This window comes from Pezoporus wallicus, unplaced genomic scaffold, assembly GCF_028554395.1.
Source record: "Pezoporus wallicus isolate ANWC-B61680 ecotype Strahan unplaced genomic scaffold, APGP_CSIRO_Pwel_v1 contig_4131, whole genome shotgun sequence".
Taxonomy (NCBI): domain Eukaryota; kingdom Metazoa; phylum Chordata; class Aves; order Psittaciformes; family Psittacidae; genus Pezoporus; species Pezoporus wallicus.
Window position 1 is genome coordinate 5,548,909 of NW_026641950.1, and position 16,677 is coordinate 5,565,585.

Sequence of the window (16,677 nt, forward strand, 5' to 3'; positions counted from 1 at the left end):
ATTTTGTCACAAATCTAAATTGTAGCATCATACAGGCTGCTATGAAGTAAATTAGTCCATCCCAGACAGATACAGTATACTACTGGGCAACAACAGAGTGGTACTGAATTCAGTGGGTACTGAATTCAGATTATGAAAGCAGGTGGTCAGAATATTATCATCAGCTCTATTCTAGCCTAAAAGTGGGTGTTTACCTCATTTGGCTATACAATATATAGAATTTTAAACAGCTGTATATCCTGAAGTCAACAGCCTGAAACTGTAGATTGTTATAACTGAGCTATGAACGCCCACCTCCTCTAAACAATACTGTGTTTCTTTCAAGAATATACAATAAATCTGTATAAGAATTGGTAGGACTCTTTCTATGCAAGACAAACAAAGGCTTTCTTAAAACATGAGCTATGCTTCACTGAACATGTACTGCGTTTTTTAAAAAAGTTTTTTAGATTAAACCAATTTGTCTTTATTGCTTTTCAGTCTTAAACTTCATGGTCTGCTTGCTTCAGTATTTGAAAATCAATTATTTCAAAGTATTAATGTTATGAAGAGTTAGTTGGACAGATTACCCTAAAAAAGATTATTCTAAACATTCAAACTGCTTGAAATTATTTAGTGTGGACTTACTTAGATGTAAAAACAATGACTGTCTTTACATCTTACCCTTTTATTAGCTTACCAGCTCATTTTTATTCTCAAAACTCATGTACTTAAATACTACTCACTGTAGAGGAGCAGCCTGCACTGTCTCAGTGACAGGATATTAAATACCCTGCACTCTGTTTCCATTTAGTGTAGAAAGAATCTAGGTCTGTTGCATCCAGAAATGGAATTAAGTTATCAGAGAATATTGATTTCAACCTTGAGAAATGCTGTGGCTTTGTTGAAAAGTTTAATTGTGAAATAGAGTTAAAATAAAACTGAGGCAGAATGTCACCTATTAATTTCAAATGGAGTATTAGCAATACAAGACAAAATTAAGTTCTGAAAATTCAGGTTTCTGCATCATCCTTATTCAACTGTGATGTTATTACTGGCCAAAACCACTTGGGTTTGTTCCCATAGCTTAGCTAAAAGTTTATTTGTTGATATATGATCCCATAAAAACCATTCTCTGAGTCGGGATGGGAAAACAGCTTAGACATCCAGCCCTTCTTCTGGAAAGGTTTTCTAAAGGCTCCATTGCTTTGGTCAGACTTTTGTGTCTGGGCTCATAATCTGGGAAGAGAAAAGCCATGAATCCCCCAAAGTTATTATTTTATATAAAGTGACCTGTTCTCAGGCTGTTATTCCAGCCAGGGAGGCCGGCAAGAGAGATTAGGGTTATACCTACCTACAGTATAATAGGCTCTTACCACTAAGCTCCTGGAGGCTGAAACACTGTGGATTTTCCATGTATCTTAATATCCAGTTTAAGAAGAAAAAAGGATCAGGTAATCCATGAATTTAAGTGATACTGGGATCCCATTACAAGCAGAAACCTTTGGACCTTTCAAAGTTTTACATTCCATTGCCTGAAGCATTTCCTTGAATAATTTCTTGCTGAGTTCAGCATGCTGAACAGTGGGATCTGAAGTTTGGAAGAGGAAGATTTGGACACACTGGAGTTCCTTGAGATGTGAACATCATGCAGGAGAACAGTCATGGTCCACAGACTTTCAGTGCTCTTCAGGGCCAGACCCAGCATATTTCATTCACCTCAGTGATGACTCCCAGGGTGTGCGTCAGAGCAGTTCCTGAGGTACACACACTGAGCACCGCAGGAGCAGGTACCCTTTGCCTGCTCCAGCGATCTTGCTGCAATGCCTCCTGCAACCCATGCACTTGGATTATGTCTGGGGAAAAGTCAGGCTGGAGAGAAGTCAGCAAGGAAGCCTTCTGGGCACCTGCTTCTTGTCCCTGCCTGAGGCTGGGAGATAGCCAGAGTATATAGCAGCCTCAGGAGCTTGGAAGCTCAGAAGTGATTTTTGAAATAGTGAGCCCAAATATTTTTGGCGGTAGTTATATCAAATGGATCAGAAAACTGGAACAAGTAGGTGATAGGGCATCTTATTAAACTAACAATAAGACTGAAAACTACATTATTCTGAATTTTGCTCTTTTCTAGACCTGAGAAACAGGATATCCTGAATCCAAGGTTTTCACACACAAAAAAACCCACCAAGTCACATTACAGGTATTCAGGCAAAGGAGCTCTGTCTTATGACAAATCATATTCAATTCTCATTATTATTTGTCAGTCTCAAAATGAGTGTCCATCCTCAGTGAGAAATTTTAAATTCTTTGGTAAGTTTGAAGGAAGTACACAGGATGGATTTGAAAAGTCGTGTTGTGTTCTTCCATTTAATATTAAATATGTTTTCTTTTTTGTTTGTCTGGGGGGTTTTCCCTGAGGACAGAAGCACCACATCTTTACGTTCTCTTGAAATATTTTTTCTCACTAGTTCTGATGAAACTTCACTACTTCTGATGAAGAAGGAAGTGGAGATGCCAATGTTTGATGCTGATTCGGAGGCACACAGCAAGAGTTGTAAAAACGGCTGCCTAAAAGGGATTATGTGTTCCTTGAGCTGTTATACGTTTAAGGAGATATGAATAAATTTTCAAATTCCAAAATGATTAAAAAGATAGAAATACTCCCACAAAAAAAAAAAAAAAAAAAAAAAAAGAACCGAAAAGAACGTTGGTGAAATGGAACCTATTCATGCCAAATATTGACAACACATTTTATATGAATAGGATGTCAGATGTCCTGGAGTTATTTATACAACTAGTCTACAAACAAGAACTGGCAGTACTAGAAAAAAAATGGGTTTCATCTGCTTATTTTTCAGTTCCAGAACATTTACAAACCTGTAGCAAAGAATAATCCACAGACTGTTGTGTTCAGTAGATTATACAACAAAGAATCAGAAGACTGGTTTGTTCTGCTATAATTTAAGGCTGATTAAGTCATGGTAGGGACTGTACAGATCATACATGATGTGCAGTCATCTTTGACCTCATCCTCTAGACCCTAGTTCAAAGAGTGGAAAACATCTGAAATGAGACCAACTTTTCATAGCTTTCTTAGTCAGATACGGGCTATAGCATAGGCATGATGGTCACTTTTCATGGAAGCTAGTTTCATTGTCACTATTCTCAATCATTTCTTTGAAATACATATAACAGCTTCATATCACTATTTATTTTTTATGTGTAAATTATTATCTCTCTCTTCCTTCTAAAGGTTCAGACAGAAGGAAAAGATGGACACTTCTCTAGTCCTTGGCATTTATCAGAGGATTTTTTAATCAACAAAGAGTCACAGTGGCTGAAAATCTGAATGTAACAATTCAGGAATTACTGAACTACTGAAGTACAGTGCAGTTCAGTTTCACTAGAACCCTAAGCTTTATCGCATTTTTCTCTTTAGAAGCAAATCTGCCTTAGGCAACCTATTTTTGACAGACTAGAGTACATCCTCCATAAACCTAAATTCATATGATAAGCTCTTATTCATAAATCCAATTTTATCCTTATTTTGGAGGGAAAAACTAAAGATAAGGATCAGTTTCTACACTTGCCCTTAGCTGCTTCAGAAGAAGGAATTCAAGCTGACAAAGCTTCTTTATTTCTACTTATTATTCTAATTACTTATCCACAGTTTGGATCATGATTGCTTCTATTTATACTGGGAGCCTACACACAGCACTATTTCTGCATGACTGCTTGTCAAACAAACACCTCAAACAATGATAAACAGCTCCCTTTCATAATCAGAAATTCAGAATTTTTCCGAGGAAACAAGCGAAACATATTTTTAAGATAGAAGGTGGCTGACCTGCAAATTGGAGATGTATACCTCAAATTTATTAATAGAGACAACTTGAAGTAAATCAAAGTCCTAAAATAAAAAATTAGGGCTCACAGTGCATAAAGTAAACTTTCAGTAATAAAGCATATTTACACATGTGAAATATTTAAAGTTCTTAACATGTTATGCAGTATGCAGCTATACTTTGTAGGCATACTTTAAATGTACTTCAAATGATCCTGTTCTAACTAAAAGGCTACCCACGATAAGCATTAAATGAATGGGGTTTTTAACTAGGAAGAACAACAAAAGCTCTGCCTCTGATTTGAACGGTCATAAGAAAGAATGAGCGTGAAATACCAGCTTTCATTTACAAACAAACCAATATTTTAAGTCTGGTTCTAAAGTCTTTACACATAGTACATTTAGGGAAACAAAACCTGCTCATCGTTGTATGATAGGAAATGATGCAGTTAAGTTGAAGTGACAGTCAAGTTTCCATTTGAAAATCAGGGCGGCTAATGGGAAGCATTGACACAAACTACTTTTAGCCTCTGTGTAAGAACCTGACGTGCCAGTGATGTGCCCAACAGGTCTGACTCGCAGGCTGCTCTGCATGACAAACTTCCTCCATGTGCTACAGAGCAAAGTAGCACTAAGGAATTACTTGAGAGGAAGTTTGTCAACCTATACAAATTTGGGCAGAAAGAAAGGGACAGACAATTTTAAGAGAGTAGTACTTGATTTCCTTCCAAGGAGCTAACATAATGCAGTCCACTTGTTAAGAGCCTGCTGTGACGAGGTGTTGAAAGTACCCTAGTTCAATGGGCTGCAGTCAGCGTGGGATGCTGAGCAAATTTCAAGTTGCACCCTGAATCATGCAAGCATCCAATATGCTCACAACAGTTCTAGCACTCATCCTGAAGGTTTGCACATAACCCACGGCCACACAAAAAGAAGGTTAGAGCATATGGCAAGATTTTAAAGTGCTCTGAAAGACATCGGAGAACTTTACATGCAGCAACAAAATATTACATGTCCAAATGCTTCAAAGCTGTTCACAAGTATCACTATCATGCTGTGGGACTGATCCTGCTGTCACTCTCATTTCAGCAACCCCCTGCTGAGAATCTGAGAGTATATTGGCTCCGCAACTCTTCATGCAATGACATGTACTGAAGAATACCAGCAGAGACAACATGGAACTGTTATTTGAAGATGCTGATGTAAGCGTAACTCCTTGAGATGCTAACAAAGGTATATGTATACAATTACAATATTTTGCAGGTTCAGATCTGTTCTGTCGTCTACCCAGTGTGTCTGCTCTAGCCTAACAGTTTCAGTAAGGTGAGCATGCTTCCAAACAGGTGATGTGATACCTGAGAAATTCCCCTCTTGTCCCCAGCCCCTTCCTCCACCATTCATCTTGTGTGAACAACCAGCCCGGAATACGCTATCTAATCTTAGAAGCTCCTTTTAGGACTAACTTATTGCCAGTTTTGGTCAGACAGCTGCTTTATCTTACCCTGTACTCAGGGCTCAGATTTTCACCCACTTTGACTGACACCAAGAAGCAAATTGCATTACCCTGTTAATCTTTTGAGATTGTCACAAGGATCCACAGTGTGGCATGTTGGCAGTATGGTTTAACTCAGACCATCTGCTTCAAAAGTGAATGTCCTTCACACTTTAGATAAAGAAAAGCCTTTGCTAAACCTATACTACAGCAGTGGTTATTAAGGTAAATTTTTTTTGTGCCAGAATCTGCTTAAGCAGTTCTTCTCCCCTCTTCTCCACTCCCCTGTCACCATTACAGCCCTTGTGGATGCTTCATTGATTATGCTGCTGCAACTATCTATCAGGATGTATCAGTGACTGGCCTACAATTAACTTGCCAGGAAAAATGAAGTTATATTTAATGCTAGTCAGTTTTCATACCTATCTCATTCATCCTACAGGCCTGAAGAGATGCATCAAGACAAGGGGTGGCATGGCAGACGTACACGTTAGTGTCACCACTAACAGATTATCTGTGCAACCATGGCAAATGAACTACACTAGAAACACGATTCACTGGGAAAGTTAATTCAGTTATACAGGCTGACTCATAACAGGAACAACAGGTTGATTGTGGAATACTGCAATTATGCTGTTCTCTAGAGAATACCTACACTAGATTGTCAGGACAACTAGACTGATCTAACACTGTGCCACTTCTAAAATTAGCTGTCCAATCTATCCCCTCCCATGCCAGGAACACGCTCCTGCCTCCAGTCTTCCACCACCATGTGCATCTGCTGGTGCCCAAGGGGAGTCATAAATCTATTCCCATGTTTTCACAGGGTTCATTTCTCTGAACTGAGTCCCTGCAGGGGCAGGTGATGGTGCAAAGGAGCCAGCGACCATAAAGTTGGGAATAAGGTGGCAGAAAAGGGATAAGAGCACCTCTTTTGGCAGCAGGTAGCAATTAAGTTGATTTAGTTTTAGTGTCAAAGTACATAACGACTGATGACATACAAAGAAGTACTTACTACCTGTCTGTCAGTCAATCCCCCAGTGAGCATAAAAGGGTAGGAAGGTTCATTCTCCTGACTTAATGTGGTGGCATGTGTTAGAACTGGGCAAAGAAAGTGAATTAAGTTCTGCTGAGCTGAGAGTTTTGGGAGGAGAAGAGCCATGGCTCATTAGCTCCACTAGGCATAGGGGAGGGGAAGGTGGCTTTTCACCTAAGGGCTTAGGTAAACACGAGAATTTTACAGGAAAGTGCTTGAAGAAGTCAAGCGTGAGAGGAAACTGACTGAAGTTTGCATTTAGCTGCCTCTTTAATTAACAATGGGGATACATTCTGTGGAAATTACACATATTAGAGTAATTCTCTTTAGTCTCTATCCTGTGTAGTTCGTAAATTTTTATCGCCTTTTATCAATTCCTTGGTAAACAGTTTCTGAAATGCAACTCCTCTCAGTCGATGATTCAACAATACAGAGACTTTGGTAGTACCAACTACAGGGGAAGAAGGGCTGATTCAGCATCCCTCCTAGCCTGAGATTTTCCACTTCTCATAAAAGCCTATGACAGATTAAAGAAGCAGGGCTGTAGAGATGAAGAAAGTCTGGTAATAAAATAGTGTGAGCTTAGAAACATGCTCTCTACTCTGAATACCTAGGTCTAGTGGAAGGTGTCCCTGCCCATGGCAGGGGGTTGGAACTAGATGATCTTTAAGGTCCCTTCCAACACAAACCATTTTACCATTCTATGATGATTCTACCATTCTATGAATATAGACACAGGAACAACAACAACAGCAATGAATTAGAGTAAATTGAGGGGGAAAAAAGATTTTATCCCCTCAGATTATTTCTCTCTCTCACCTTGCCCACATCACAGCCTCATCTGTGGGTGTGCTCTGCTCTTCCTACTAAGGATGCAGCACTGTTCAGGCAACAGCATAAGATTCCCATTGAGAGAGGATACAGCTGTCTGACTCTATAGGTGGTCATCTGGGAGAGGAAAGACATGGATTTCATTTTCCACTCTTAAATTTGTTGTCTATTTTAATCTAAAATTTAATTTTCTAAACATATGAACACTTTTAGGTAATTTTAAGGTACAACCATAATCTGTATTTGGAATTAAGCTACCATTATGATAGGATCCTGATTTTGTAGCCTGCATGTATGTTTACGAATACAGTGACCACCCCAGTTAGCAGCCTACAGCACTGCTCAAAGTGGACTTGAAGCTAAGTGCTTCTTCACTGGTGACATGTTTTCTCCTAAACAAGATCTGCTAAGCCAGTTTTCTTTTTACTTTTTCTAATAAAAGATCTGGGGCTAAACTACTGCTATTATAAATGAGATGAAACCATGACTTCTCTGTTGTGGAATCCAGCCCTTCAAAGTTTAGGCGGCAACTCCAGGTTGTTTTCTTACTCAGTATTGCTTATTCACCTGTTACCAGCCCCACAATGTTTTCATTCAACAGAGAAAAATTTGCTTGATTCCTACCTCTCAACAAACAGAAATTAACTGGCTTGCTTGCAACCATGCATGAAGACATTAGAACCAGCTGCTGTATATCTACAGCAGGCCTCAAGTTAAGATTAAAGCAGTGTACAGTACCAAGTAAATTGACCTATCCAGCAGTTTTCTCTGGGAAGAATACTGAACAGAACTGTAATATACCTCTTCTAATTTTCTTGCGTCAGCACTAAAGGTAGATACTATTAGGTATTTGCTTCACATCATTTACAAGGGAAAAAAAGTTTTCATGGGAAAGTGTAGCAAGGAGCTGAAGTGGTAAAAGACTGGTGAAATGCAGGTTGTGAGAAGGAATCTGGGGCAGAAATAAGAGCATTAAACCCCTTCCTTTAGCATTTGCTTTCTCCAAGACTACACTGCACTCTAATGCTCATGCTTAAAAAGCAGTTCAGAACAGGCTCCTGCTTCACTTGCATTACCTTACCCCGGGAGAGGGCTGTCATGGGGTACAAAAGCCCCCATGTCCCACCAAGGCCCTCACCCACCACCCTGAGGCTGGGTTTCCTCCAGCAGTCAGTCCCTGCTCCAGCACTGCCAGCAGAGATTACTAATTATGGCAGCGTGGGTCTGTAGCGCTGACACCTGCCTCCCCAGACCTAAACGTGGAGCTTCCTTCACAGGGGCCTCCTAGAGACATCACATTTGAAGAGCTGTCAATCACCCATGCCCTGGGCCAGATTCCTGTAGGTCACCTGCAAGTGAAATATTTCCCCTTACTAATCCCCAGTAGCCACCAAGGGCTCTCTTTAACAACGTGAGATGTCACTATGTCAAAAAAAAATGGTACTAATTTCTGCTGCTGAGGTGAAAGTTAAATTCTGTTTCCTAATAATTATTTATATCAAAAAAGAAGACTGAATCAGTGACCTGTCCTCTGCCTTTAGTTTTCTTAGAGCCCTCTGTTCTTCGGGACAGCAATAGCCATGGGAATCATGGCTCTCTAAGGCCTGGCAGCTCCACAGCCCTGCAAATGTGCTGTCTCACTTTGCCTGCGGTTATACTCTAGTGCACAAAGAGCAGCAAGAAAGCTGAGCATTGAACAGCCAAAGGAACCAGGGACCAAAGGACATTCCATCTCCCGGCTTTGGAGGAGTGATAATGGGACAGGCAAAATCTACCTGCAAAACATGGTCTGGAGATGGCATCATCAGTAGGGACTTCTTAGCTAATACTGAAGGTAGAAACCCAATCAAAGCATGAGCTTGGAAGTGTGTTACCGTTTAGGTATTCATAGTCCAGCTGATATGTCAAACCATATACTTGCTCCCTCTGCCAATAAAATTATAAGGATATAGATACTTGGGATTACATATGAGAGAGAAATCTTAATGAATTCAATATGGCACCTTTATGTGCTTATTTTATATGACTACTCAAATACATATATTTTAAAAACATAAATGTATTCCTTCTGTGGGGAGACAAAAATATGGCTATTGGCTCTCTTGAAAAAAACAGCTTATGTAGCAATTTTTAGCTAGAGTTGGTTTAAAAATGAACTATGCACAAAGAAAAAATACATCTTTTTCTAAAGAAAGACTTTCAAAGAACCTTATGAAGATTAGCAATGCATTGAAGCCAAATATTTCACAAAAAGAACTTGGAAACAAAATACTGGTATTCTTTCTTGGATTACTCTCAAACAGAGGCTTCCGACTATAATAGTATGCAGTACTTGTGTGATATGGACAATTGCCTTGGGACTGAGAAATCAGTTCTGCAAAGCAGTAAAAATGTTGAAGATCAGCACTTTGCAGGATACTGCCAATATTCTTTCTGGGACCAGTTACTTGCTGAGACACCCAAACTGACTTAGTGTTAGTGATGCATTTCAAATGCTAAACATGCCCTGCAGATCTGAATACTACTTTAGTAAATGATTTTTCCCTCAAGCATTGACAGATAAATCCCTTTAAGTCCCTCCTGCAACAGACCAGTGTTTATAAGCATACAAAAATTCTTCAAGAAAAACTGTGGATTAACTTTAAAGGGGAAGGTATATGCACCATGCAAAAGTGATTTTTACTGGAGGCAGTTAAATCTATTGACTGGGAATGAATTAATTTTATAGAGAAAATATTTAGGAAAAAAAAACAAGGTAGATATTGGTGGCTTAAGAAGATCTAATGGTAAATAAAGGATCTATTTCATAAAGCATGTATGAAATAGATGCATGTATGTCATTTTACAATGTCTTGGATTGTTTAATTATTCAGAACAACTTCAGCACCAGTTTTTCCTAGTCAGCTGCAATAAGTCTGAAGCAAGCTAATACTTGAAGATTTGGTCCAAATGAGCAACTAGATTCCAAAAACTTTATGGTGAAGATTTAGGAGAGGATTAGCATGAATAGCTGTGTCAGTGCTGGTTGACTTTCAAATAGCTGCCCATGGCTTGATTTTTCAGAAAATATTTGCTCAGTTCTGAAAAATCAGTTTCTCTGATGACTTTTTAAAAACTGAATCATCTGCAATCACAGGTCATTTGAAAATCTGTTTTCCTCCTAATGTTTTCTGGTAACTACACTTTTTACAGTTCTAACTAACAATAGTGAAACAGCAGAGAGAGAGTTTCTAAAAGTGAATCTTGTCAGCAACTAAACCATTGGTATGCCACATAAATAGCTTCACTCTTGGCATGCTAAATTTTCATGCTCTGATAAGATTTTTGGCATGATACTTTAATTATTCTTGCAAAGAACACAACTGAATCGTGAAGCACTCGGTTATCTTGGTGTCGTTCCCAATCAAAGGCAATATGATTATATGCAAAACATCACTATTGCTATTACAATGTAAATAAGGCAGTAAAACCCTAATAAAGAGAGAAAAAGTATAATATATAATACACCACAGTGTATTAACTCTGCAAAAAGTAAATGCTCAGCTTTGTAGTCCCCCTAGAATAGGGAATAATAAAATCTGCTTTAAAATGCCTATATAAAGGCTGAAGAAGTAAGCCACTTTCCTTATGGAGTTTTTCAAACTCTCTTCTGCAGCACAACTGTCTCTGAGTATGTATGGGGAAAAGGGGTCCAAGAGCTTCATGAATTATTCAAGAAATCTAGAAGCATTACAAAGGACATCCCACGACAGTTCAGCCCTGGCTCCGACCCTCTGCTCAGCACACAGACTAAAGGAAAGCATAGCCAAAGGCCCTGTAGTTGGTGCCACAGGTGATTATTTTCTTTGCACAGATCCCGTAAATGCCAGTGTAGGTGCAAAAGAACAGTCTTCTCCATGCTCCTTCTCTTTTGCCATGCCTTCTCTTTCCATCCTGATCTCTCTGGACACATGGATTAGGGAGAAAAGTCAAGTGCTCCAGGCCATAAACTGTTTTGTTCCTGTTCATAAAAGGGATGCACACATGGAAAATCCTGGGTTATAAGTGGAAGTCACCACCTACCTGATGCTTTGATACCATTGTATAAATTCTGAACAGGGACTATGGTACAAAACCAGATATAAATACTCTGTGTCCTCAAAGCCAGTTCTGGGCAGCTCCTTTTTCAGGTACAAACTTATCCAAATTACACGACTGAAATAACTATCTGCTGCCAATACAGCCACATCCTGTGGAAAGCAACTGAAAACTGAGGTAAGCTCTATTTCACAGAACTTCAAGCACTTGATTAGACATAATCATTAAAATTGTAAAACCAAAGACTGAAAAACATGTAGGCATTGGCAACCCCAGTGATTGCCTATGCAACCCTAGTATGGTCGGTCCCTTATGTATGTGCAACATAGTACAATCTTTAAATACATGCTCATTTTATTCCTAATGCTGCTCACAAGATGGGCATATTCAAAAGAGCATCTCTTTTCCAAACCTGACACATCATAAACCCAATGTTTCATGACAAAGAAAGTGGCAAATTATAAGGATGCCCTGGAAAGCAGCAGAGCCCACTAAGCAGAGCACTGGACCAGCACCTATGCTTCCAGGTTTGCTGCTGGCATGGTGGCTGATTTTTAGTAAGATGCTGATCATCCTTATCCCTCATTTCCCTATTTGTAACATAAACACAGTGGTAACAGCTTTCTTGGTAAAGTATTTGAGATAGATATACCAGTAAAAAGAGATAATAAGCAGTTTTGAGAGACAGGAGTTACACACCTCATACAACCTTCCCTTGTCAGTGGAAAGACTGAAAAAAACTCCACACCTTTCAGTTTAAACAAATCTAAACATTCCTAATCCTTGGATCACACCTGGAACTATTTATTACCAAGATCTGATTCTGTGATGGGATTAGTTCAGCCTCAGTGTTACAGTAACTCCACTGTGGTTTCACTCTTGTAACAGGGAATAAAAATACATACTTCTGGAGTTATGTTTCATATTAGATGGTGAGCATATTTGCATGAGCCCCCATTTTCCCATTCAGATTCAGAGGATCCCATTACAGAGTTTTGTATGGTTATTTTCTACTTCTGCATTGGGTCAAGCTTTCCCTAGGGTACACTTCTAATTCATAGTCTTCTACATTATTATTACCCTTTTGACCTAACTGATTAGCCAAAGTTTGAGGCCCTGAGGGCTGTTTCTATTAGGAGGAGAAAATTATAAAGTCAAGCATCTTTTAGGCATATCTTGTTAAATAAAACACCTCCAAAGTCACCTGCCCTCAACTTCATTCCTGTTTCCTTGAATGCAAGAGATTCACACAACAGCAAGGTATCTCTGCCATCCCTCTTGGAGTCTTTTCAGCCAGAACTCAAACCTTTGTGGGACTGTTCCAGTGCTCATGTAATTCTTTTAATTTCACTTTCTTTTCTTCCTTTGAGTCTTTTGCAATGCTTTTCCTCCTGCTTCATCTGCTTTTCTTTCATTTGCTTTTGTTCTTCTATTCCGGGTATATCCAACTTCCATAAAGATTAATATCCAGTCATACCCTTCTTCCACCTAGTTCAAGTGCCTGAGTATCCCCACATATGTTTTTGTTTCAGGAGGTGAAATGTGCCTGGGATTAGGTTGGAGGCTGCTGGTGTTTGAACTGCTACTAGCATAAGCTTACCTATTCCTTAACGGGTGCAGCAAGGATGCAGCATTCACCAAGTTCCATGTTATTTGACCCAAAGATGGGTGATTGCCTATTTTTGCAATGCTATGGAGAGCCTTCTGATTCACCTACATACCCCATTTGGCTGGCTCCAGAATCTGCAGCCAAACCAGCACTTCTCGGGGTAGTGCCAGTGGTAAGTATGTGTGAAGGAAGCAGCCGTATCTTTCCCCAGCCTTGTCTCCCTTGCTGCTTGCAGGATAAACAGCTGCAATAGCTCAAAGGAAAGCATAAGGAATGAGAAGCCAGGAGTGTGGGAAAGGCAAAACGGTGCTTTTTGCATTGGTGTCAGCACACCTGGCTTGAACTATTCATCAAACCAGCCTCATCCACGGCAGTCTCCCTGAGCTTTGTGCAAGCAGAAATGCTTGTATAGTTGACAACAGTAGCTGCCAGCTCTAATCTGAGAATTTGGATAGGAATGGAATGGAAAAGCTGTGAATTTTTAAATTACAGCAGTTACATAGAGTAGCATAAAGGGTCTCAATGCTTTCTAGCTGCCACATTTAAATATCTATCCAAATGAATTAGAGAACACAACAGGAAATATGCTCATGATGAACTCTACCTTGATCCTGCACTGACACAAGGGAGTTTTGGTATTTCATAGCCTTAGCAGCTGGAACCCTTAAAAATTTTAAGAATGTAGGAACCTCCAAAAGACTGCTGTGAAAGAAAAGTCAAATTTACGGTGACTTGCCCAATGCTAAGGGTGGCATCTCTGGCACAGCACCCTTTTGCCCATATCCCCATCTCCTAGCCCATCTGATTACAGTGCTTTCCTCACAATGGGAGTCCAACTATTATCTTCAAAGCTGAAAACCCTGTGTAAAAAGTAAGCTGTAAAAATAGCTAGAGAATAAGCTGTAAAAATAGCTAGAGAGCAGCACATCAGAGAATGCCCTGTTATTATTTCTTCTTGCAGAAACACATTTTCAAATAAATCTCCAGCATCAGTTCTTGTGGCAATATATGCAGCATTCTCTAAACTACTGCAGCAGTTGTGCTGTACCTATAACTCCAATCTATAACACAAATATTAAAGCAGATAAAAGGTGCATAACAACTATATTACCACATTAATCTCAAAAGGACACTTGGCTAATATAAAATTCAGCATCATCTTCATTGATGGCTCAGGGAAATAAAGTTGTAATAAATCGTTGCAAGGCAAAGTACTAATGATTGAATGAGGCTACGCAATTAAGATGTAACTTTTTAAATCGCCTTTGAGGTTAAACGTAGAAGAATTATGAGTAAAAGGGCAATTAAGTGCCAGGCTTTTCAATCTAAGGTCTCCTCATCAAAGATTCAGTTACCTAAATTGTTTTTCACTATTTCAGAGGAAGAGCTGGGTGTAACAATATTTCATCCCCCACAAGAGGAAGTAAAGAATACTCTTTCAAACAAAAGCATTACCAGGCTATCAAAATCTTTACAAAGAAAAATAAACCAATCAAGATTGATCTACTAGGGCTCTCAAGTTCCCGGATTCCTAAATGTTAACATTGGGTTATAAAAGGGAAAAGAAGTGTAAAATGTAGCCATTATCATCTTCATAGCACAACCTTGAGTAATATATATCTTAATGAAACATGAGCTTCACAAACATTGTACCTGATATTTCTATAATCTGCAACTTTTTATACAATTTTACATGCTGTGTTTAAAAATAATTTCCTTCTGAAATCTTTTGAGATTTATTTTTGAGGAGAAATATGGAGTCATTTATGCTTTGATCCTGCAGATCTTAAATGACTTCAGTGTATATAATGTCTCTATTGATTAAAGCTATCCAAATCTAAGTGTATTCAAGATTGTGAAGCCAATTTAAGTTTACCTCAAGAGACACATGAAAAATCTAATACTTACTGACTGAAAAATTAAACTAGCCGCAAACAACAGTTGTGCATAAAACTTACAAAAGGACACTTTGCATAGTATTTAAAATAGCAATCTTTTTTCTACATTTCCTTTCTCTTTCCAAGTGACAATGTGCTAGTGCATTGGTATAAATTAGACAATTTTGTATTGTCATATCATATTCCATCCAAGGTTTCCAAGGCATGTTAAGATGCAGCAATTGATTAACCAGACTCATTTTGTGAGGTTTCATGTCTAGATTTGTAGCAGAAAAGAGTGGGGGAAAAGGAATATAAGATGCTTCTCACCCAAGACCAGTAATATTTCTGTTACTGTGCTGTAGATTTCACTACTGTATCTGCATGACATAAACAAATAAAAACCACATGCAATTTTCCCTTGGGTAGAATGAAAAGCGGAGAAAAGAAAGAAAAGAAAGAAGCATAATTGATCGATGCTAGTCACATCACTTTCTGCATGTCTGGAAAGCCCTCAGAAGGCATATGTATTCCAAAATAACTAAAGAAATTCGAAATTCACACCAGTTTGTTGCAAGAGCTCACAGTTTTTATTTTGAACTAGGAATGTGCTATTTTGCTCTAACTTAAAATAGCCAGGCACAACCCTCCTTTAGGAAAATACCACACTGAAAAATGTTCCCTTAAGTTGCACAAGAGAAAACTGATTTTCTTACTGATTGAAGTTAAACCAAAGTATCTCTAATTAAAAACTTACTTCCAGAGTAGGTAAAAGAAGAGTTCAGGAAGACATGAGAAAAAGAACTATATTAAACGTGGTGCTTTTTACCTTGGGCAAAATGGACATCTTTATCTTGAATGGCACCATAAACCTTGTAGCAACTGTTGCTACTGTACTGTCCAAGTTTCACTGTGCATCAATTTAAACAAGAAATGTCATTTATTGCTGCCACTCGCATTAGAGTAAAAAATCTGTTCCCTGAGTTTCAAAAGAACTTACAAGACTCTTCACGGAGCCGTTTACAATGGCCTTTCCAGCTTAACATTTCAGCTTTCCTGACACAAGAAAAAAAGTGCAAATTACTTGAGTATACAGCATCATAAAACACAGCCACTGACATAAAAGCTGAAAATGTGCATACCAGCTTTTTATTGTGTGTTTACAACCTAATTCAAGTTTATGAAAAAAGTTTCATTAAAAGTTGAATTATTGCATATCGGGCACGCTGGCATTACATTGACACTAAAGTAAAAAACAGAGTTAACTGCATTCCTGTTTGGTGGATGCAATTGAGCTTCTCTACATACATCTGTAATTTTGAAAAATTCCTCCTGCTTCTACAACAACCCTCTGCTAATTTTCTTCAATTTTCTGCTCCACTAACTTAAAAGTCATTTCCTTAAGAAAACAGATGACAGACAACCTGAGTGACTGATTATATTGTGCCATCACTTTGTTTTTTCGCTGAGGCCTTGGTTTAAGAGGATGGATGTTAGTGTAAATGACAGAAAGGGGAGCTTCGCATAGGATTTCACTTCTGTTCAAAGACAAGCTAATGCAACCTCGCTGAGGTGCAATCAACTTGACAAATGGATGCTGTGCAGCCCTGTGCCTCCCACTGAAACCCGAGAGTCTGATTTACACAATATTCCCCCTGTAAACGGAGGGAAGCCCAAATTCCAATCAGACTTAACGCTGCTCGGCTGTATAATGGGTTGATCTGATAATTCCTCCCATATAATGAAATCTGATAATAGTGGGAAAAAATACATCAGAGAGAATGGAATACATTAATGAACTTGTAAAAATACACTTAAGTCTTAACAGATTTAATAAACAGAGGAGGGATGGCTCAAACCAGGAGTCTTCCTATGTGGTCAGCAGTTCTCAGGTTTAACAATGAAGCTGACTGAAAATACAGAGTTTCTATTTAC

At 38.8% G+C, this 16,677-nt stretch overlaps 1 protein-coding gene across 5 annotated transcripts in view; it reads right to left on the reverse strand.

The window, feature by feature from the left end:
- Positions 1–16,677, reverse strand: part of STAU2 (staufen double-stranded RNA binding protein 2) — a 143,864-nt gene that overhangs the window by 25,413 nt on the left and 101,774 nt on the right. Inside the window, exon 13 of one of the 5 annotated variants that reach the window (XM_057426186.1) lies at positions 3,007–3,039. The exons of the other annotated variants lie outside the window; for them this stretch is intronic. Coding sequence (XP_057282169.1) covers positions 3,022–3,039 — 18 coding nt within the window. The 3' untranslated portion in view covers positions 3,007–3,021. Of the gene's footprint in view, positions 1–3,006; positions 3,040–16,677 lie in introns of those variants that run through there. 5 annotated transcript variants of the gene reach the window in all.